This window comes from Bufo bufo, chromosome 5 (genome assembly GCF_905171765.1).
Source record: "Bufo bufo chromosome 5, aBufBuf1.1, whole genome shotgun sequence".
Classification (NCBI taxonomy): Eukaryota; Metazoa; Chordata; class Amphibia; order Anura; family Bufonidae; genus Bufo; species Bufo bufo.
Window position 1 is genome coordinate 143,609,587 of NC_053393.1, and position 15,516 is coordinate 143,625,102.

At 44.2% G+C, this 15,516-nt stretch overlaps 1 protein-coding gene across 2 annotated transcripts in view; it reads right to left on the reverse strand.

The window, feature by feature from the left end:
* ASXL3 (ASXL transcriptional regulator 3) overlaps window positions 1-15,516 on the reverse strand; it is a 164,266-nt gene that overhangs the window by 119,851 nt on the left and 28,899 nt on the right. The window contains exons 2-3 of one of the 2 annotated variants that reach the window (XM_040432533.1): window positions 9,705-9,787; window positions 9,441-9,443 (exon numbers count right to left, since the gene is read on the reverse strand). In XM_040432533.1, the coding sequence (XP_040288467.1) occupies window positions 9,441-9,443; window positions 9,705-9,787 (86 nt within the window). The remainder of the gene's footprint in view (window positions 1-9,440; window positions 9,444-9,704; window positions 9,788-15,516) is intronic. The other variant, XM_040432534.1, reaches the window with a different exon arrangement.

Consider the following 15,516-nt stretch of genomic DNA (forward strand, 5'->3'; position numbering starts at 1 on the left):
GACGAGCCTCCCTAGCATCGCGGGTGACGCTAGGGAGGCTCGTCCCCGGCTTGTTTTAATTGTTGACCTGTTTGCTGCTATGTTATTTATGACTCTTTATGTACTTAAGGCTACTTTCACACCTGCGTTCAGGTGTCCGCTCGTGAGCTCCGTTTGAAGGGGCTCACGAGCGGTCCTGAACGCAGCCGTCCAGCCCTGATGCATTCTCAATGGAGGCGGATCCACTGAGAATGCATCCGCCTGCCAGCGCTCAGCCTCCGCTCCGCTCAGTGAGCGGACACCTGAACGCTGCTTGCAGCGTTCGGGTGTCCGCCTGGCCGTGCGGAGGCGAGCGGATCCGTCCAGACTTATAATGGAAGTCAATGGGGACGGATCCGCTTGAAGATGACACTATATGGCTCAATCTTCAAGTGGATCTGCCCCCATTGACTTTCAATGTAAAGTCTGAACGGATCCGACTGAACAATTTTCAGACTTAGAAAATTTTCTAAGTTATAATGCAGACGCATCCGTTCTGAAAGGATGCAAACGTCTGCATTATAGGAGCGGATCCGTCTGATGAAACATCAGACGGATCCGCTCCGAACGCTAGTGTGAAAGTAGCCTTAATCCCCTGATTGTAAAGCACTGTGGAATATGTTGGCACCATATAAATAAAGATTATTAAGTGTTCTTGCATAGCAAGACCACTTAATGTTATCTCACATATAGATTATTATTATTATTATAGCCAAATTTGCCACCCTAACTCCTCCCACAGTTTTTACACTACATAGACAAAAATTTACCAAAACGTGCAGATTGTTCCCGATCGGATTGCTATTACTTTGTGGAGCGATCCCACCCCTGGGGCCCCCGTGGCGGGCCCCGGAAGCCCCCTTTTTTTCCCATAGACTTTGACAGGGTAAATTTTCAAATCGCTCCCACTCGCCAGGCTTTGACGCTAAAGTCACCAAACTTGGGTCACTTAGTCATGGGATCAACCCGAAAATTTTTGGCACATTTCGGGGACCCTGAAAAGTGGGCGGGGCCACACAGAACCAATCAAAATCTCCCCATTGACTGTAATGAGACGTTCAAATTGCTACTCCTCCCACATTTTTAGGAGTACAAATTCCAAACTTTGCAGTCTTGGTTGGCACCCACCCGAGTACCTTGCTTGTGCTTTGTTAACCGATCCCACCCTCCGGGCCCCTGGGACGGGCCCCCAAAATCCACGTTTTTCCCATTGACTTTGACAGGGAAAATTTTCAAATCGCTCCCAGTCGCACAGATTTGAAACTAAAGTCACCAAACTTGGGTCACTTAGTCATGGGGTCAACGCGCAATTTGTTAGAACATTTCGGAGACCCTAAAATGTGGGCGGGGCCACACAGATCCAATCAAATTCTCCCCATTGACTATAATGAGATGTTCAAATTGCTACTCCTCCCACAGATTTAGGAGTATAAATACCGAACTTTGCACTCTTGGTCGGCACATACCCGAGTATCTTGCTTGTGCTTTGTTAACCGATCCCACCCTCCGGGCCCCTGGGGTGGGCCCCCGAAAACCTCTTTTTTTCTCCCATAGAGTTTTATTGGAAAAATGCAAACGTTTGTCACTCATACAGCTTCGGAGTTAAACTGACCAAACTTGGGTCACTTAGTCATGGGGTCAACCTCAAATTTTCTGTCACATTTTGGGGACATTAAAAAGTGAGCGGAGCTACAAACAACCAATCAGATTTTCCCTATTGACTTCAATGAGAAAATTTTTAATTGCTGCCATTTCAACAATGTTAATGGCAGGGTTGTTAAACTTAATATATTCGGTTAATAGGTGACTAGAATTCAAATGTTTAAAAGTGGGCGGAGTCTACAACGGCCAATCAAATTTCAGCCATATGTTTTAATGGGAAAATTTAAAACTGCCGCTGCTCTTAGAGAGTCAATGGCAAAGTCACTAAACTTGGAACAGTTGGTCAATGGGTGACTGAAATTCAAATTTGAAAAAGTGGGCGGAGCCTAAAATAGCCAATCAAATTACAGCCATTTAACTTAGACCACCAGGTGACCCCCCCCCCCCCCCCCGGACTACCAGGTGACTCATGGGTGCCCCCGCCCTAGCCCTTAGGTGCACCCACTCCGACCCTTAGGTGCAACCACCCCAACAATTAGGTGCACCCACCCCGACCCTTAGGTGCACCCACCCCGACTTTTAGGTGCAACCACCCCGACCCTTAGGTGCAACCACCCCAACAATTAGGTGCAACCACCCCGACTTTTAGGTGCAACCACCCCGACCCTTAGGTGCACCCACTCCGACCCTTAGGTGCAACCACCCCAACGATTAGGTTACCCAGTTACTCCGCCCACTCCAGTTGTAAGCTACTGGTGGAGGCAAGAACACTTCACACAATTTCCCCAGAAATTGTACCTTTTCTAGTTATTATTATTATTCGTAGCCAGCCAAGAGTCTTTCAGTTCTTATTTGAGGGATTTTCATCCATTGCTCCTTTGCAAAAGTCTTCCAACTCTGTGGGACTCTTGGGCCATCTTGCATGCACTGCTCTTCTGCGGTCTATCCACAGATTTTCAATGATGCCCAGATTAGGGGACTGTGAGGGCCATGTTCAGCTTGCACCTTTTGAAGTAATCTACTGTGCATTCTGAGTTGCGTTTAGGATAATAATCCATTTGTAGAAGCCTTACTCTTTTCAAGTTCAGCTTTTACAGTTGGTGTTCTGTTTGCTTCCAGAATTTGCTGGGATTTCATTAAATCTATTCTTCCCTCTACCTGTGAAATGTTCCCCGTGACAATGGCTGCAACACAACCCCAAAGCATGGTTGATCCATCCCCATGCTTAAAGCGGTTGTGTCACTTCAGCAAATAGCATTTATTATGTAGAGAAAGTTATTACAAGCACCAGCCTCTTTGGTGGCCAGCACCGTGGGAGCACACATAGGCCAGTGTTTTTTCCTATAGTGTGCAAGCACAGGCACCGCTGGATTGCACGGTGGTCTGTAACCATGGAAAGGAGCAGTGTATAATGTAATGGAAAAATGAATCCAGCCAGCAAGGGAAGCAATATGGATAATCACAATACATTAGTACGTGGTTTGTATTAAGTCTCTCTACATGATAAATCCCACTTGCTGGAGTGACACAACCACTTTAATGGCTGGAGAGCGGTTCTTTTCATTAAATTCTGTGCCCTTTTATCTCCAAACATACCTTTGCTAGCCAAAGAGTTTTATTTTAACCCAATCGCTCCACAGGACTTGTTTCCAAAATGCATCAGGCTTGTTTAGATGTTCTTTTGCAAACTTCTGAGACTGAGTTTTGTGGTTAGATTGCAGGAGAGCTTTTCTTCTGCTAAATCTTCCTGAATGTTTTTTACAGTCAAGCGAGGGTTCTGATTTGCCTTTCTCACAATCCCATGAGCAGCTGTCTGACATTTTTCTTGGTCTTCCAGGCCTTCTCTTGACCTCCACTGTTCCTGTTAACTGTCATTTCTTAATTACACTTCAAACTGAGGAAATGGCAAACTGAAAATGCTTTGCTATATTGTCCATAAGCAACACGGTAACAGAAAAAAAATGTTTATTTTGTGGTTATAGTACAGAAAAGCACAGCAAGCTACACTTTTCTATACAGCGTATATAAAAGAATGAACGGTGGATGCTATTTTGCCATTTCAGGCCCATAGGGTTCTTTGGACCCATCTGGCTACAGCCTCAGATGCTTTCAATGTGCATACACCAAATGAGATTTGGACATAGCCTTTCACTTACGGTCTGCATTATGACATTGTGTAAATATGTCTGCTAGTATTATCTAATTGCTATCAAATCGCTTATGTACAAACTGGTCTTCCCTCGCACATTCCCACAACAGTTCCAAGAATGCCTGGAACGATACAGTTACTAATTGAAGCCGAGAATATGTGTTTTTGCACCACCTTAGGGCATTAATAATTGACTTTCTATTTCTTGTATTAACTTTAGAATGCTGCACACACAATATAACCATTCTGCTGATTCAGATTTCACATCTAGGAATAACACCACTGTTCTCTAGTACTCTAAATACACTGCACAGCTCCGAGGATGAATTCCTGACAATGGGATTCGGATTGTTACTCTTCTTGACAATAAAACTAGCTAATTATAACGGTGCAGGTCCTGGAGTATTCTCACAACCGTAAGTCATAGCAGATCATGAGTTGTATTAAAATTTATAGATACAGAAAAGAAGTCCCTGCACAGCAGGAGTTTATAGCAGATGATCCATCATTATCAATATGCCACTAATTTTACTGACATTTACATTATCCCCCGTGGATCTCTGCTGCCGATTCTAGTAAACTAACTTGTAAACTCTTCAAAAACACATCTGTGGAGAAGTTAAAGGAAACGTGTCACCGAGTTTTTTTTTCTGCCAGTTAAATCCAGATACTGACACCCATCTTTTTTCCTAATCTGTTTTAATTTTCGTATTGTAGATTTTTTAAATTATATTTCCTTAACATGATTATGGGGGAGACCATCTTGCCTGAGGAAAGCATTTAAACCAGGCATCTCAAACTTGCGGCCTTCCAGCTGTTGCAAAACTACAACTCCCAGCATGCCCGGACAGCCTACAGGTATCAGCCTACAGCAGGGCATTGTGGGAGTTGTAGTTTTACAACAGCTGGAGGGCCGCGAGTTTGAGATGCCTGAAAACGATTGCTACACAGCAGCCACACGGCCATAGACACAGTGGGCTGAAGGGGGTGAATCCTGTGATGTCTGTACACAGAGGCGATGTAATGAGGCTGTAATGATAAGCGATATCTGCAGTAAAGTGATCTGGACAGGCCAAGAAGAGGCGCCTATTATCAGGATTAGTGGCCAATGCAAAAACTGCAGGATTTTATGGCGTTTGTTAAAAAATTTCTTTAACCCCTGAGTGACCACGCATACGTGTATTTACGGCGGACACTAAGGGGCCTTAGGCTGGGCACAGCTTTTTTCACGGGTCTCACATGAGAGCCGAGGCCCTGCTCTAACAGCCCGGACCTGCAGGAGTGCCGATCCGGGCTGTTTAACACTTTACATGCCGCAGGCAATGGCACCCGCCGCATGTAAAGTGCTGACAGAGGGAGCGGACTCCCTCTGTCTTCCATCGGCACCCCGCAAATGTGATCGCGGGGTGCCGATGTGTGTGAAGGCTGCCTGGGGTCTGATGTAGGCCCCAGACCAGCCTTCAGTAATTTCCAGCAGGCTGCGCCTCTCTGGCACAGCCTGCTGGTCAATGTAAGAATAGCATTGCCATTAAAATGCTATGCACTATAGGGATAATGCATTGCATTAATTTTCTCTACATAATAAATGCTATTTGCTGAAGAGGCAATACTCCTTTAAGGACAGCAATTTTTTTTGTTTTATGTTGTCACATTAGGAAAGTTATAACTGCCTTTTTTTCAACATAGCCATGTGAAGGACTGTTTTCTACCACCATTTTGGGGTACACATAATTACTGAGATACCGGACTGGCATTGCAGGTGCGCACGGCGTTATTGGTTGCTATGACGCCGTGCGCTTTGTGCAGCCGCAGTACAGTAATACACTCGTATGATCTATACGAGTGTATTACTGTACAGCACGGCGGCATGAAGCGCACGGCGTCATAGCAACCAATGACGCCGTGCGCACCTGCAATGCCAGTCCGGTATCTCACGGACCGTGTTCCATGGACGTCTGCATGAGGCTTTATGCAGTACACTGCAAAACTTCTGTACCTTCAGGGACTAATAGATGAACAAAGATAGCAGACCAGGGGGCTTAGCATTCATTAGGCTTTCAGTTCCCATGGCAACACATCTGCATCCCATGCCAGCATTGTGGGGGCACTTATGAGGGTGAAAGTCTCTCTTAGACTCTGTGATCAATACTGGTTAAAGGGGTTGTCCAAGTTATATTTATTGATGACCTATCCTCAGACTAAGGCTCCATTTACACATCCGCAAAGTGTTTTGCGTATTCACGGATACGAAAAACACGGACAGCTGCAATGTGCGTTCCGCATTTTGCGGACCGCACATTGCCGGCACTAATAGAATATGCCTGTTCTTGTCCGCAATTGCGGACAAGAATAGGACATGTTCTATTTTTTTGCGGAACGGAAGTTCGGGTCCGCAATTCCGTTCCACAAAATGCGGAACGAAATTGCGGACGTGTGAATGGAGCCCAAGTCATCAATATCAGATCGGCTGGGGTCCGACACCCGACACCCACGCCGATCAGCTGTTTTAAGAGAAGGCGCGCGCCGTGCCAGCGCTGCCTCCTCTTCATTGTTTACCTGCTCGCCGTTGCATCTGCAGCGGTGAGCAGGTGTAATTACACCCTAGCCGCCCCATTCATTTCAATGGTACGGATCGTTTCTATACACTTGTATAGAAGCGATCCGTACAATTGAAATGAATGGGACGGCTTGGGTGTAATTACCGCTGCAGATGCAACGGCGAGCAGGTAAACAATGAAGGGGAGGCAGCGCTGGCACGGCGAGCGCCTTCTCTTCAAACAGCTGATCAGCTGGGTGTCGGACCCCAGCCGATCTGATATTGATGACCTATCCTGAGGTCAAAAAATGTTATTCTCTGACCTGCGACCTGGTAGAAAAATACATGATGTAATCTGCAGTGAATATAAGCTTCTTACCAGTGTCTGTATTTGTGAGTTATCCCCTCCCTTCTGATCCTCAGCTGTGTCATGTGACCAGCAACCAGACTTTCCATATCACAACATCTTATGTGTGGACAGCAAGTCAGTTTCTCTATGTATTCCTATGGGAGCCTCAATGTCAGTCTCATAGGAATGAATGCTACGGTTTTATCTCCGGCCCAAAAACTGAAGACTTGCCTGAATGCCGGATCCGGAATTTTTTTCCATAGGAATGTATTAGTGCCAGATCCGGCATTCAAAATAGCGGAATGCCGGATCCGTCCTTGCGTGCAGACCGAAAAAAAAGGTGAAAAAAATAAATGCCGGATCCATTTTGCCGGATGACACCGGAAAGACAGATCTGGCATTTCAATGCATTTTTCTGACTGATCGGACATTTTTCAGACTGATCAGTCTTACAAATGCCATCAGTTGGCATACGTTTTGCCGGATCTGGCAGGCAGTTCCAGCGACGGAACTGCTTGCCGTCTCACTATGCCGCAAGTGTGAAAGTAGCCTAAGCACAATGGCCACATTTGCATCATTTAAAGCTTGTCAAGTAACAAAAAAGACCGATTAAAAAAGAAAACTGGGAGGGGGTGCTATGTGTACTATGGAATGAAAAGTTAATGTATTTTTCATGAATTACATCTACTGTTATGATCTGCTTTTTGCATTAAACATTTAATAGAAGACCTGTCGTTACTGTGGCGGTCATTGTATGCACAGAGTTTTATTTTTTTAACAGGCTCACTGGCCTAAAATGCAGTGCGCTCGGAAAGTCTTCAGACTCTACTTTTTTTTTTACATTTTGTTATGTGGCAGCCTTGAACTAAGAAAAATAAAATCTAGTTTTCCCCATCAATCTGCAATCAATACTCCATAATGAGAAACTAAAAACAGAATTTTAGAAATGCTTGCAAATTTATTAAAAAGGAAAAACTAAAAATTTCACATAGACAAGTACTCAGAACCTTAGCTATGACACTTGAAATTTAGTTCTGGGGGGCTCCCATTTCTCTTGATTATCTTTAAGATATTTCTACAACTTGTTTGGACTCCACCTGTGGTGCATTCATTGGACATGATTTGGAAAGTCACAGCCCTATCTATATAACGTCACACAGCTGGCAATGTGTATCAGAGCAAAAACCAAGCCATGAGCAGGACAGGACAGCCTGTAGAGATCCGAGACAGAATTGTGTGGAGGCACAGATCTGGAGAAGAGGGCAAAACATTTCTGCTGCATTGAAAACTCCCAGGAGCACAGTGACCTCCAAAATTCTTAAATGGGAGAAGTTTGGAATAACCAGGAATCTCCCTAGTGCTGGTCACCCCGCCAAACTAAGTAATCAGGAAGTAACCAAGAACCCAATGGTCATTCTGGCTGAGCTCCAAAAATTCTGTGTGAAGATGGGAGAAACTTCCCGAAGGTCAACCACTACAGCACTCCACCAATCTGGGCTTTATGGCAGAGTGGCCAGAAAGAAGCCTCTTCACAGAAAAAGACAAACAAAGCACCTTGTTTCTCAGGCTGTGAGAAACAAGATTCTCTGGTCTGATGAAACTAAGATTGAACTTTTTGGCCTCAATTCTAAGCCCCATGTTTGGAGGAGACCGGGCCCTGCCCAATACCATCCCTACAGTGAAGCATGGTGGTGGCAACATCATGCTATAGGAGTATTTTTCTGAAGCTGGCACAGGGAGATTGGTCAGGGTTGTTGGGAAAGCTAAATGGAGCAAAGAACAGAGACATTCTTCCTGAAAACCTGATCCAGTGTGCTCTGGTCCACAAACTGGGCCAAAGGTTTAGCTTCCAAAAAGACAATGACCCTAAGCACACAGCCAGGATAACACAGAATTGGCTTATGGACAACTCTGTGAATGTCCTTGAGTGTCCCAGCCAGAGCCCTGAATTGAACCGAATCAAACATCTCTGGAGAGACCTGAAAATGGCTGTCCATCGATGGTCCCCATCCAACCTGACAGAGCTTGAGAGGATCTGCAGAGAAGAAGGGCAGAAAGTTGTGGCATCATAACCAAGAAGACTGGAGGCTGTAATGGCTGCCAAGTATGCTTCAACTAAGTACTGACTAAAGGGTCTGAATACTTATGTCAGTGCAAGATTTTATTTTTATTTTTTCAATAAATTAGCAAAGATTTTGAACATTCCGCTTTCACTTTGTCATTATAGGGTACTGAATGCAGAATGATGAGGGGGGAAAAAATTTAAAATTTTTTATTTTATTTTAGCACAAGGCCGCAACATAACAAAAAAAAAAAAAAGTGAGAGTCTGAAGACTTTCCAAATACACTGGATGTTGACAAGGATGAAAGAGTGTCTACATATGAACAGTTAACAATTAAAACCTACAGTATATTTTATAAAGTGCCCCTTTGGAGTTTCCGAAGTCATCCTCATAAACCCCTAGAGGTACGGTGGCGTTGTTTAGTCATTCTCTTTGTCCAGCTACCATTAATAACGCACTATGCTAATTTCCTGCGAGCATGTAACATGAGCTGACAAGAACAAGCAACATCTGCAGTTGTACAAACATTCTTCTGATGTGCTGCACATCGTTAGAACAGCACAGCGTCCTGATGTCCATGGCAGCCGCCCAACTTTTCTCTTCTGATAAAATTCTGGAGTCACACAATATACGCTTAAAGGGAATCCGTTATCAGTTTCATGGTGTCCTAACTAAGGCAAACATAAACTAGTGGCAGAACCCGTTAGCAAAATGCTGGCTCACTTTCTTTAGTGGACCCAGCCGTTTTGCTAAAATCGAACAGCTTGACCGCATGCAGAGGAGTCCAGAATATTCATGAGCTCCTGGTTTGCTCCGCCCCCTGCTTATTCAGTTGGAAAAGGAGAACTGTCAGGGGGTGGAGAAAGCCAAGAGTTTGCGAATATCAGGACTCACTGGCATGCGCTGGAGCTGTTAGAACCAGCAACATGAAACTGCTGACAGATTCCCTTTAACCCAGCTAAGAGAAAATAACAATGCAGCGCTGACCTGGTTTCTTTTAACCCTTCTTTCTGGATGACTTCCAAGATCTGCTTTGCGGTCATCGGTGAATTGGGATGCTTTTCTAAAGCCTGGAAAGAAAGAAAGACTTTTTTTTTAAATATAAATTATACATTGTCATTTAGGTAAGATCTGTCAAGAGAACTGAAAATCTTACAGTAAGCAAAAAAAAAAAAAAAAAGTCTAACATTAAAGGGAACCTGTCACCAGTTTTATGGTGTCCTAACTAAGGGCAACATAAATAAGTGATTGATTCTCTTAGCACAATGCTGGGTCACTTTCTTTAATTGACCCAGTCAATCTGCCAACATCTTGTATTGAAAAGCTCCAGCTGATAATGATGAGTCCTGAATATTCCTGAGCTGCTGACTCTCCCTGCCTACCTGCTGCTGATTGACAGTTATTTTCCATATGAACCAGCAGCAGGTGGGCAGGGGAGTGGCTATAGCTCTGAATTAAATATACGCTGGACTCAATGACATCACGCTGGACTCCAATCAGCTCATTAGCATGTGGCATGCGGCATCTTTGTGTGTATATTATGAGGTAACCATCTGTCACACCAGTAAGTGAATACATCTAAGGTACTTTTTAGTAGTTAATGATTGCATATAATTAGTTAGATTATAATCAAATATCCACATGACAGGTTCCCTTTAAAGAGGTCTCCAGTCAGTTTCTACCCAAAGTACCAAACACTACACATTTTTGCCCCAAATACCTGCTTTTCATGTCAGCACTTTCCTTCCCCCTTTATCGGCCTCACTGCATCCTGGCAGGATGTTTACAAGCAGAACTTACTGTTTTCCTCAACTTCCTGCTGGGATTTCTAACCAATCCAAGCATGTGCTCTGTAATATTTCTTTGGGCTTTAACCACTTGCCACACTTTTCTCTTTGCAGTATCCATCCCCTCTATATGTTAGCTAGGCAGAGCAAGCCCTGTGAAACATTACAGAGCAAAACACAAAGCCATTTGCTGCAGCGACAAAGGGGGTTATCCCTCCTCCCATTGACCTTGGACACTACAAGGCGCTGCTTTTTTGTTTCTTTTTTATTATTATTTATACCGCCCTCACCTGGTCACACTTTAGATGGTATTTGATTATATTGTGCTTTCTTACATGTGATTTGTCTATATTATTATGTACATGCAAGTCTGTGCCTACTGGTTGTTATACCTGTGCCTTGTAGGGGTTCCTTATTGTTCCCTATTATCAAGGCAAATACTTCCTGAAATAGAGCAAAGTCTACTTTCACATTATTAATGTTTTGCGGATCCGTCATGGATCTGCAAAAACGCTTCCGTTACTATAATACAACCGAATGCATCCGTCATGAATGGATCCGGTTGTATTATGTCTTCTATAGCCATGACGGATCAGCCATGAACACCATTGAAAGTCAATAGGGGACAAATCCGTTTTCTATTGTGTCAGAGAAAACGGATCTGTCCCCTTTGACTTACATTGTGTGCCAGGACGGATCCGACTTGCTCTGCACCACAACGCGGACAGAAAAACGTTTTTTAAGCGTTATTCTATCCGATATGGGAGCGCAACCAAACGGAATGGAATGCATTTTGCTGCCGTTTTGTCCCCATTGACAATGAATGGGGACAAAACTGAAGCGTTTTCTTCCGCTATTGAGATCCTATGATGGAAAACGCTAATGTGAATGGGATTAAATAATCAATCTATGGTAACAAGGAGCGGGTGAGGAAGGCCAGTGTTACTTTACACTGTCTTACATACAGTACCCCCTAGGGTTCCCTAGCTGAAGGGTGCGCCTGTGTGAGTTATTAAATTATTATATGGTATTGTAGCTCATCTCCGTTGAAGCAAATGTGGAACACCATACAAAGCCCATGAACAGACCTCATACACAGTCCTAAGGCCCGTCTCTATAGTAGAAGTTTCAAACCTGCCTCACTTTGCCTTGTTACACCAGGAGCACAATGCATCTGCTTCTAACACTTCTGCAAGACAAGTATCAAACAGCCATCAACTTTGAGGAGAATGAAGAATGCATCTTGGGGTACAAAAAAGGTGAAGGCACTTCAAATTCCTCATCAGAAGTGCTTGGAGGGGTTTTATCATCTCAGATGATGATATCACTAGGATATGCCACCAATGTCAGCTAGGCGTGGATCCCACAGTTGGGAGCAGCACATATCTTCAGAACCGCCCCTTTAAGTGAAGGAGAGCGCACCACACGTGCTATGTGCTCTCCGTTTATTTCTATGGGAGTTCTAAAAAATAGGGAGTGAGTGCGATCGGCTAATTTTGGAAGTCTCAAATGTATGGGGAGTGCACCACGGAAGCGCGGCCACCGCTCCACTCAACTATCAGACCGCTGGAAATAGCCAAGACAGCATTTGGCTATTTTTGAAACTCCCATAGAAATGAATGGAGGGTGGCCGCGCATGCGTGGCTGTGCTCTGTTAACTTCGGGGGTCACATTCTGGAGATATAGAATACCTATCTGAAGTTGGTGGTATATCCTAGTGAAATGTCTACAATGACTGAGGTGAGGCAGCCCCTTTTAAGCTATTTCTTAGTAGTGACGGCAGTATTATTTCTCACTGCTGTGGTTTTTTACAGTTAGGCCTCATGCACACGACCGTTGTTGTGTTCCGTGTCCGTTGTTCCGTTTTCCGTTATTCCGTTGAAAACTCGGATAATGCACCGTTTGTCATCCGAGTCCGTGATCCGTGTTTGCAGTCAGTCAAAAAAATATGACCTGTCCTATTTTTTTCACGGACAACGGTTCGCGGACCCATTCAAGTCAATGGGTCCGTGAAAAAACACGGAGGCACACAAGATTGTCATCCGCGTCCCTGATCCGTGTCCGTTTTTTTCCTATCATTTGCAAGGCAAACTTGACTTAGATTTTTTTTTCACTTTTCATGTCTGGTGATCCTTAAAAAATCAAGGAAGACACACGGAAACAAAAACGGAAACGGATCACGGAACCCCGTTTTGCAGACCGTGAAAAAATACTGTCGTGTGCATGAGGCCTTAGGCCACTTTCACACTGACGTTTTGGTTTCCGTTTGGACCGCTCTCACAAGCGGTCCAAAACGGATCAGTTTTGCCCTAATGCATTCTGAATGGATAAGGATCCGCACAGAATACATCAGTTTGCCTCCGTTCCGTCTCCATTCTGCTTTGGAGGCGGACACCAAAACGCTGCTTGCAGCGTTTTGGTGTCCGTCTGACGAAACTGAGCCAAACGGATCCGTTCTGACACACAATGTAAGTCAATGGGGACGGATCAGTTTTCACTGACACAATCTGGCACAATAGAAAACGGATCCGTCCCCCATTGACTTTGGTGTTCAAGACGGATCCGTTTTAGCTATGTTACAGATAATACAAACGGATCCGCTCTGAACGGATGCAGACGGTTGTATTATCTGAACGGAAGCGTTTGTGCAGATCCATGACGGATCCGCACTAAACGCAAGTGTGAAAGTAGCCTAATATCCATCCAGATAATCAAAATACCTTTGAGCCTGATAACAGTACTTGTCTAGAAGATGGCAGCTTTATTGTCTGTTCTACCCTCCCAACTGTTACTGTTGGCTTACTTCAAATGCAACTACCATTATAGCTTAGAGAATTGTTATATAATCAAATGATCTTGGATTTCAGAAGTAAGAAATAGACAAAAAAAACAAAACAGACAAACACAGTGGTAACACGGGCCGCACGGTGGACCAGTGGTTAGCACTGGTGCCCTGCAGTTCATGGGTTCAAAACTGAATAAGGGCAACAAACGCATGGAGTTTGATATATCGATAGGGAATGGAGATAGCGAGTCTGTAAAGCGCTGTGGAATAGGTCAGCACGATAAGCAAAGGAAATAAATACCGGTATATGAAAATAGACGACCCAGACAAACTGCTAATTTGCTAATATGTACTTTTTGTCTGCATAGTAATTAAAGGCTATTGACACCTTTGAAGGCAATTTTTGTATTATTATTGCATTGCACTCATTTTGAGTTAAAAATCATTTATTCAATTGGTCTTTATTAAAAAATTTCAACCCCTTTTTCTGTACAGCGTTGAGATTCTCTAGTAGCTAGCTGACGGCTCATGCTAAGTCTTTTCTCTGAATACTAACAGCACATAAACACTCAATATGTCTCCTCATAGACTGTAAGCTCTTGAGAGCAGGACCTTCACTCCTAGTGTTTTTATTGTATATTAGACTGTAATTCTGAAATGTCTATTCTGATTTGTACACGAACCCTCTGAAGTGTAAAGCGCTGCACAATATGGTGGTTCTATAGAAATATTTATAGCTCAATTCTTACCAAACTGATAGGAATATGGCTTAAATAAGGGCTTATGAGCCGTCAGGGAGTTCAGAGATAGGGACTTAAAGGGGTTGTCCGGGTTCAGAGCTGAACCCGCACATACCCACAATTTCACCCAGGCAGCCCCCCAATATGAGCATCAGAGCATTTCATGCTCCGATGCTCTCCTTTGCCCTGCACCGAATCGTGCAGAGAAAAGGCATTTTATAGAATTCTGGTGATGTACCGGGGTCTCCAAAAGCCCTGGCCCTGCACAGGATCGCATGAAATGCTCCTGTGCTCATATCAGGGGGCTGCCTTGGGTATGGACGGGTTCAGCTCTGAACCAAAGTGAAAGTGAGATGCTCACAGCTAGGCTAAAACGTAACCCTTTATGACAAAAACGGCTGAAAACTTTTAATGAAGACCAATTGAGAAAAAAGATTTTTTGCCAAAATGAGCAAAACCGCAATCAATCATAAAAAAAATTGCCCCAAAAGGTGTTCATAGCCTTTAAAAGGTGAAACACTGACTGACTGCATGCAGTTCTGCCCCTCAGTACACAGCCAGCGACTGTCGGCATTAAATAATAAACCCTTACAGCGAGCGCCTCTCAGTCAGGAGGACATGAATCACTGATTGCAAGGAGCGCTATTATTTGTAGCGTTAAGCAGGAGAAATAACCCAATGGCTGTCATCTTTAGTGATAACAGATGATTGCACAACAAATTGAACAATGGGGAATCCTCAATTTCTCAAGCATTTTAAGATTCCGGCTTGTAATCATGGAAGAGGAACCTTCATTGTCTAGGCTACATTCACATTACATTAAGGCCCCTTTCACACGGGCGAGTATTCCGCGCGGATGCCATGCGTGAGGTGATCACATTGCACCCGCACTGAATACCGACCCATTCATTTCTATGGGGCTGTTCACATGAGCAGTGATTTTCACGCATCACTTGTGCGTTGCGTGAAAATCGCAGCATGCTCTATATTCTGCGTTTTTCGGCCCCATAGAAGTGAATGGGGTTGCGTGAAAATCGCAAGCATCCGCAAGCAAGTGCGGATGCGGTGCGATTTTCACGCACGGTTGCTAGGAGACGATCGGAATGGAGACCTGATCACCATGGTAAAAGATCATGTGATGGACCATGTGACGACCGGAGTGACGTCACCACAGGTCCTTTACCCAGGTCCTGAAGAAAGAATACAGAAGGAGATGCCGGGCTGCGCTATCAAGTGGACTAAGGTGAGATAAATTATTATAATTTTTTTTTTAACCCCTCCAGCGCTAGTTTACTATGCATTCTGTATTCAGAATGCTATTATTTTCCCTTATAACCATGTTATAAGGGGAAATAATACAATCTACAGAACACTGATCCCAAGCCCGAACTTCTGTGAAGAAGTTCGGGTTTGGGTACCAAACATGCGCGATTTTTCTCACGCGAGTGCAAAACGCATTACAATGTTTTGCACTCACGCGGAAAAAT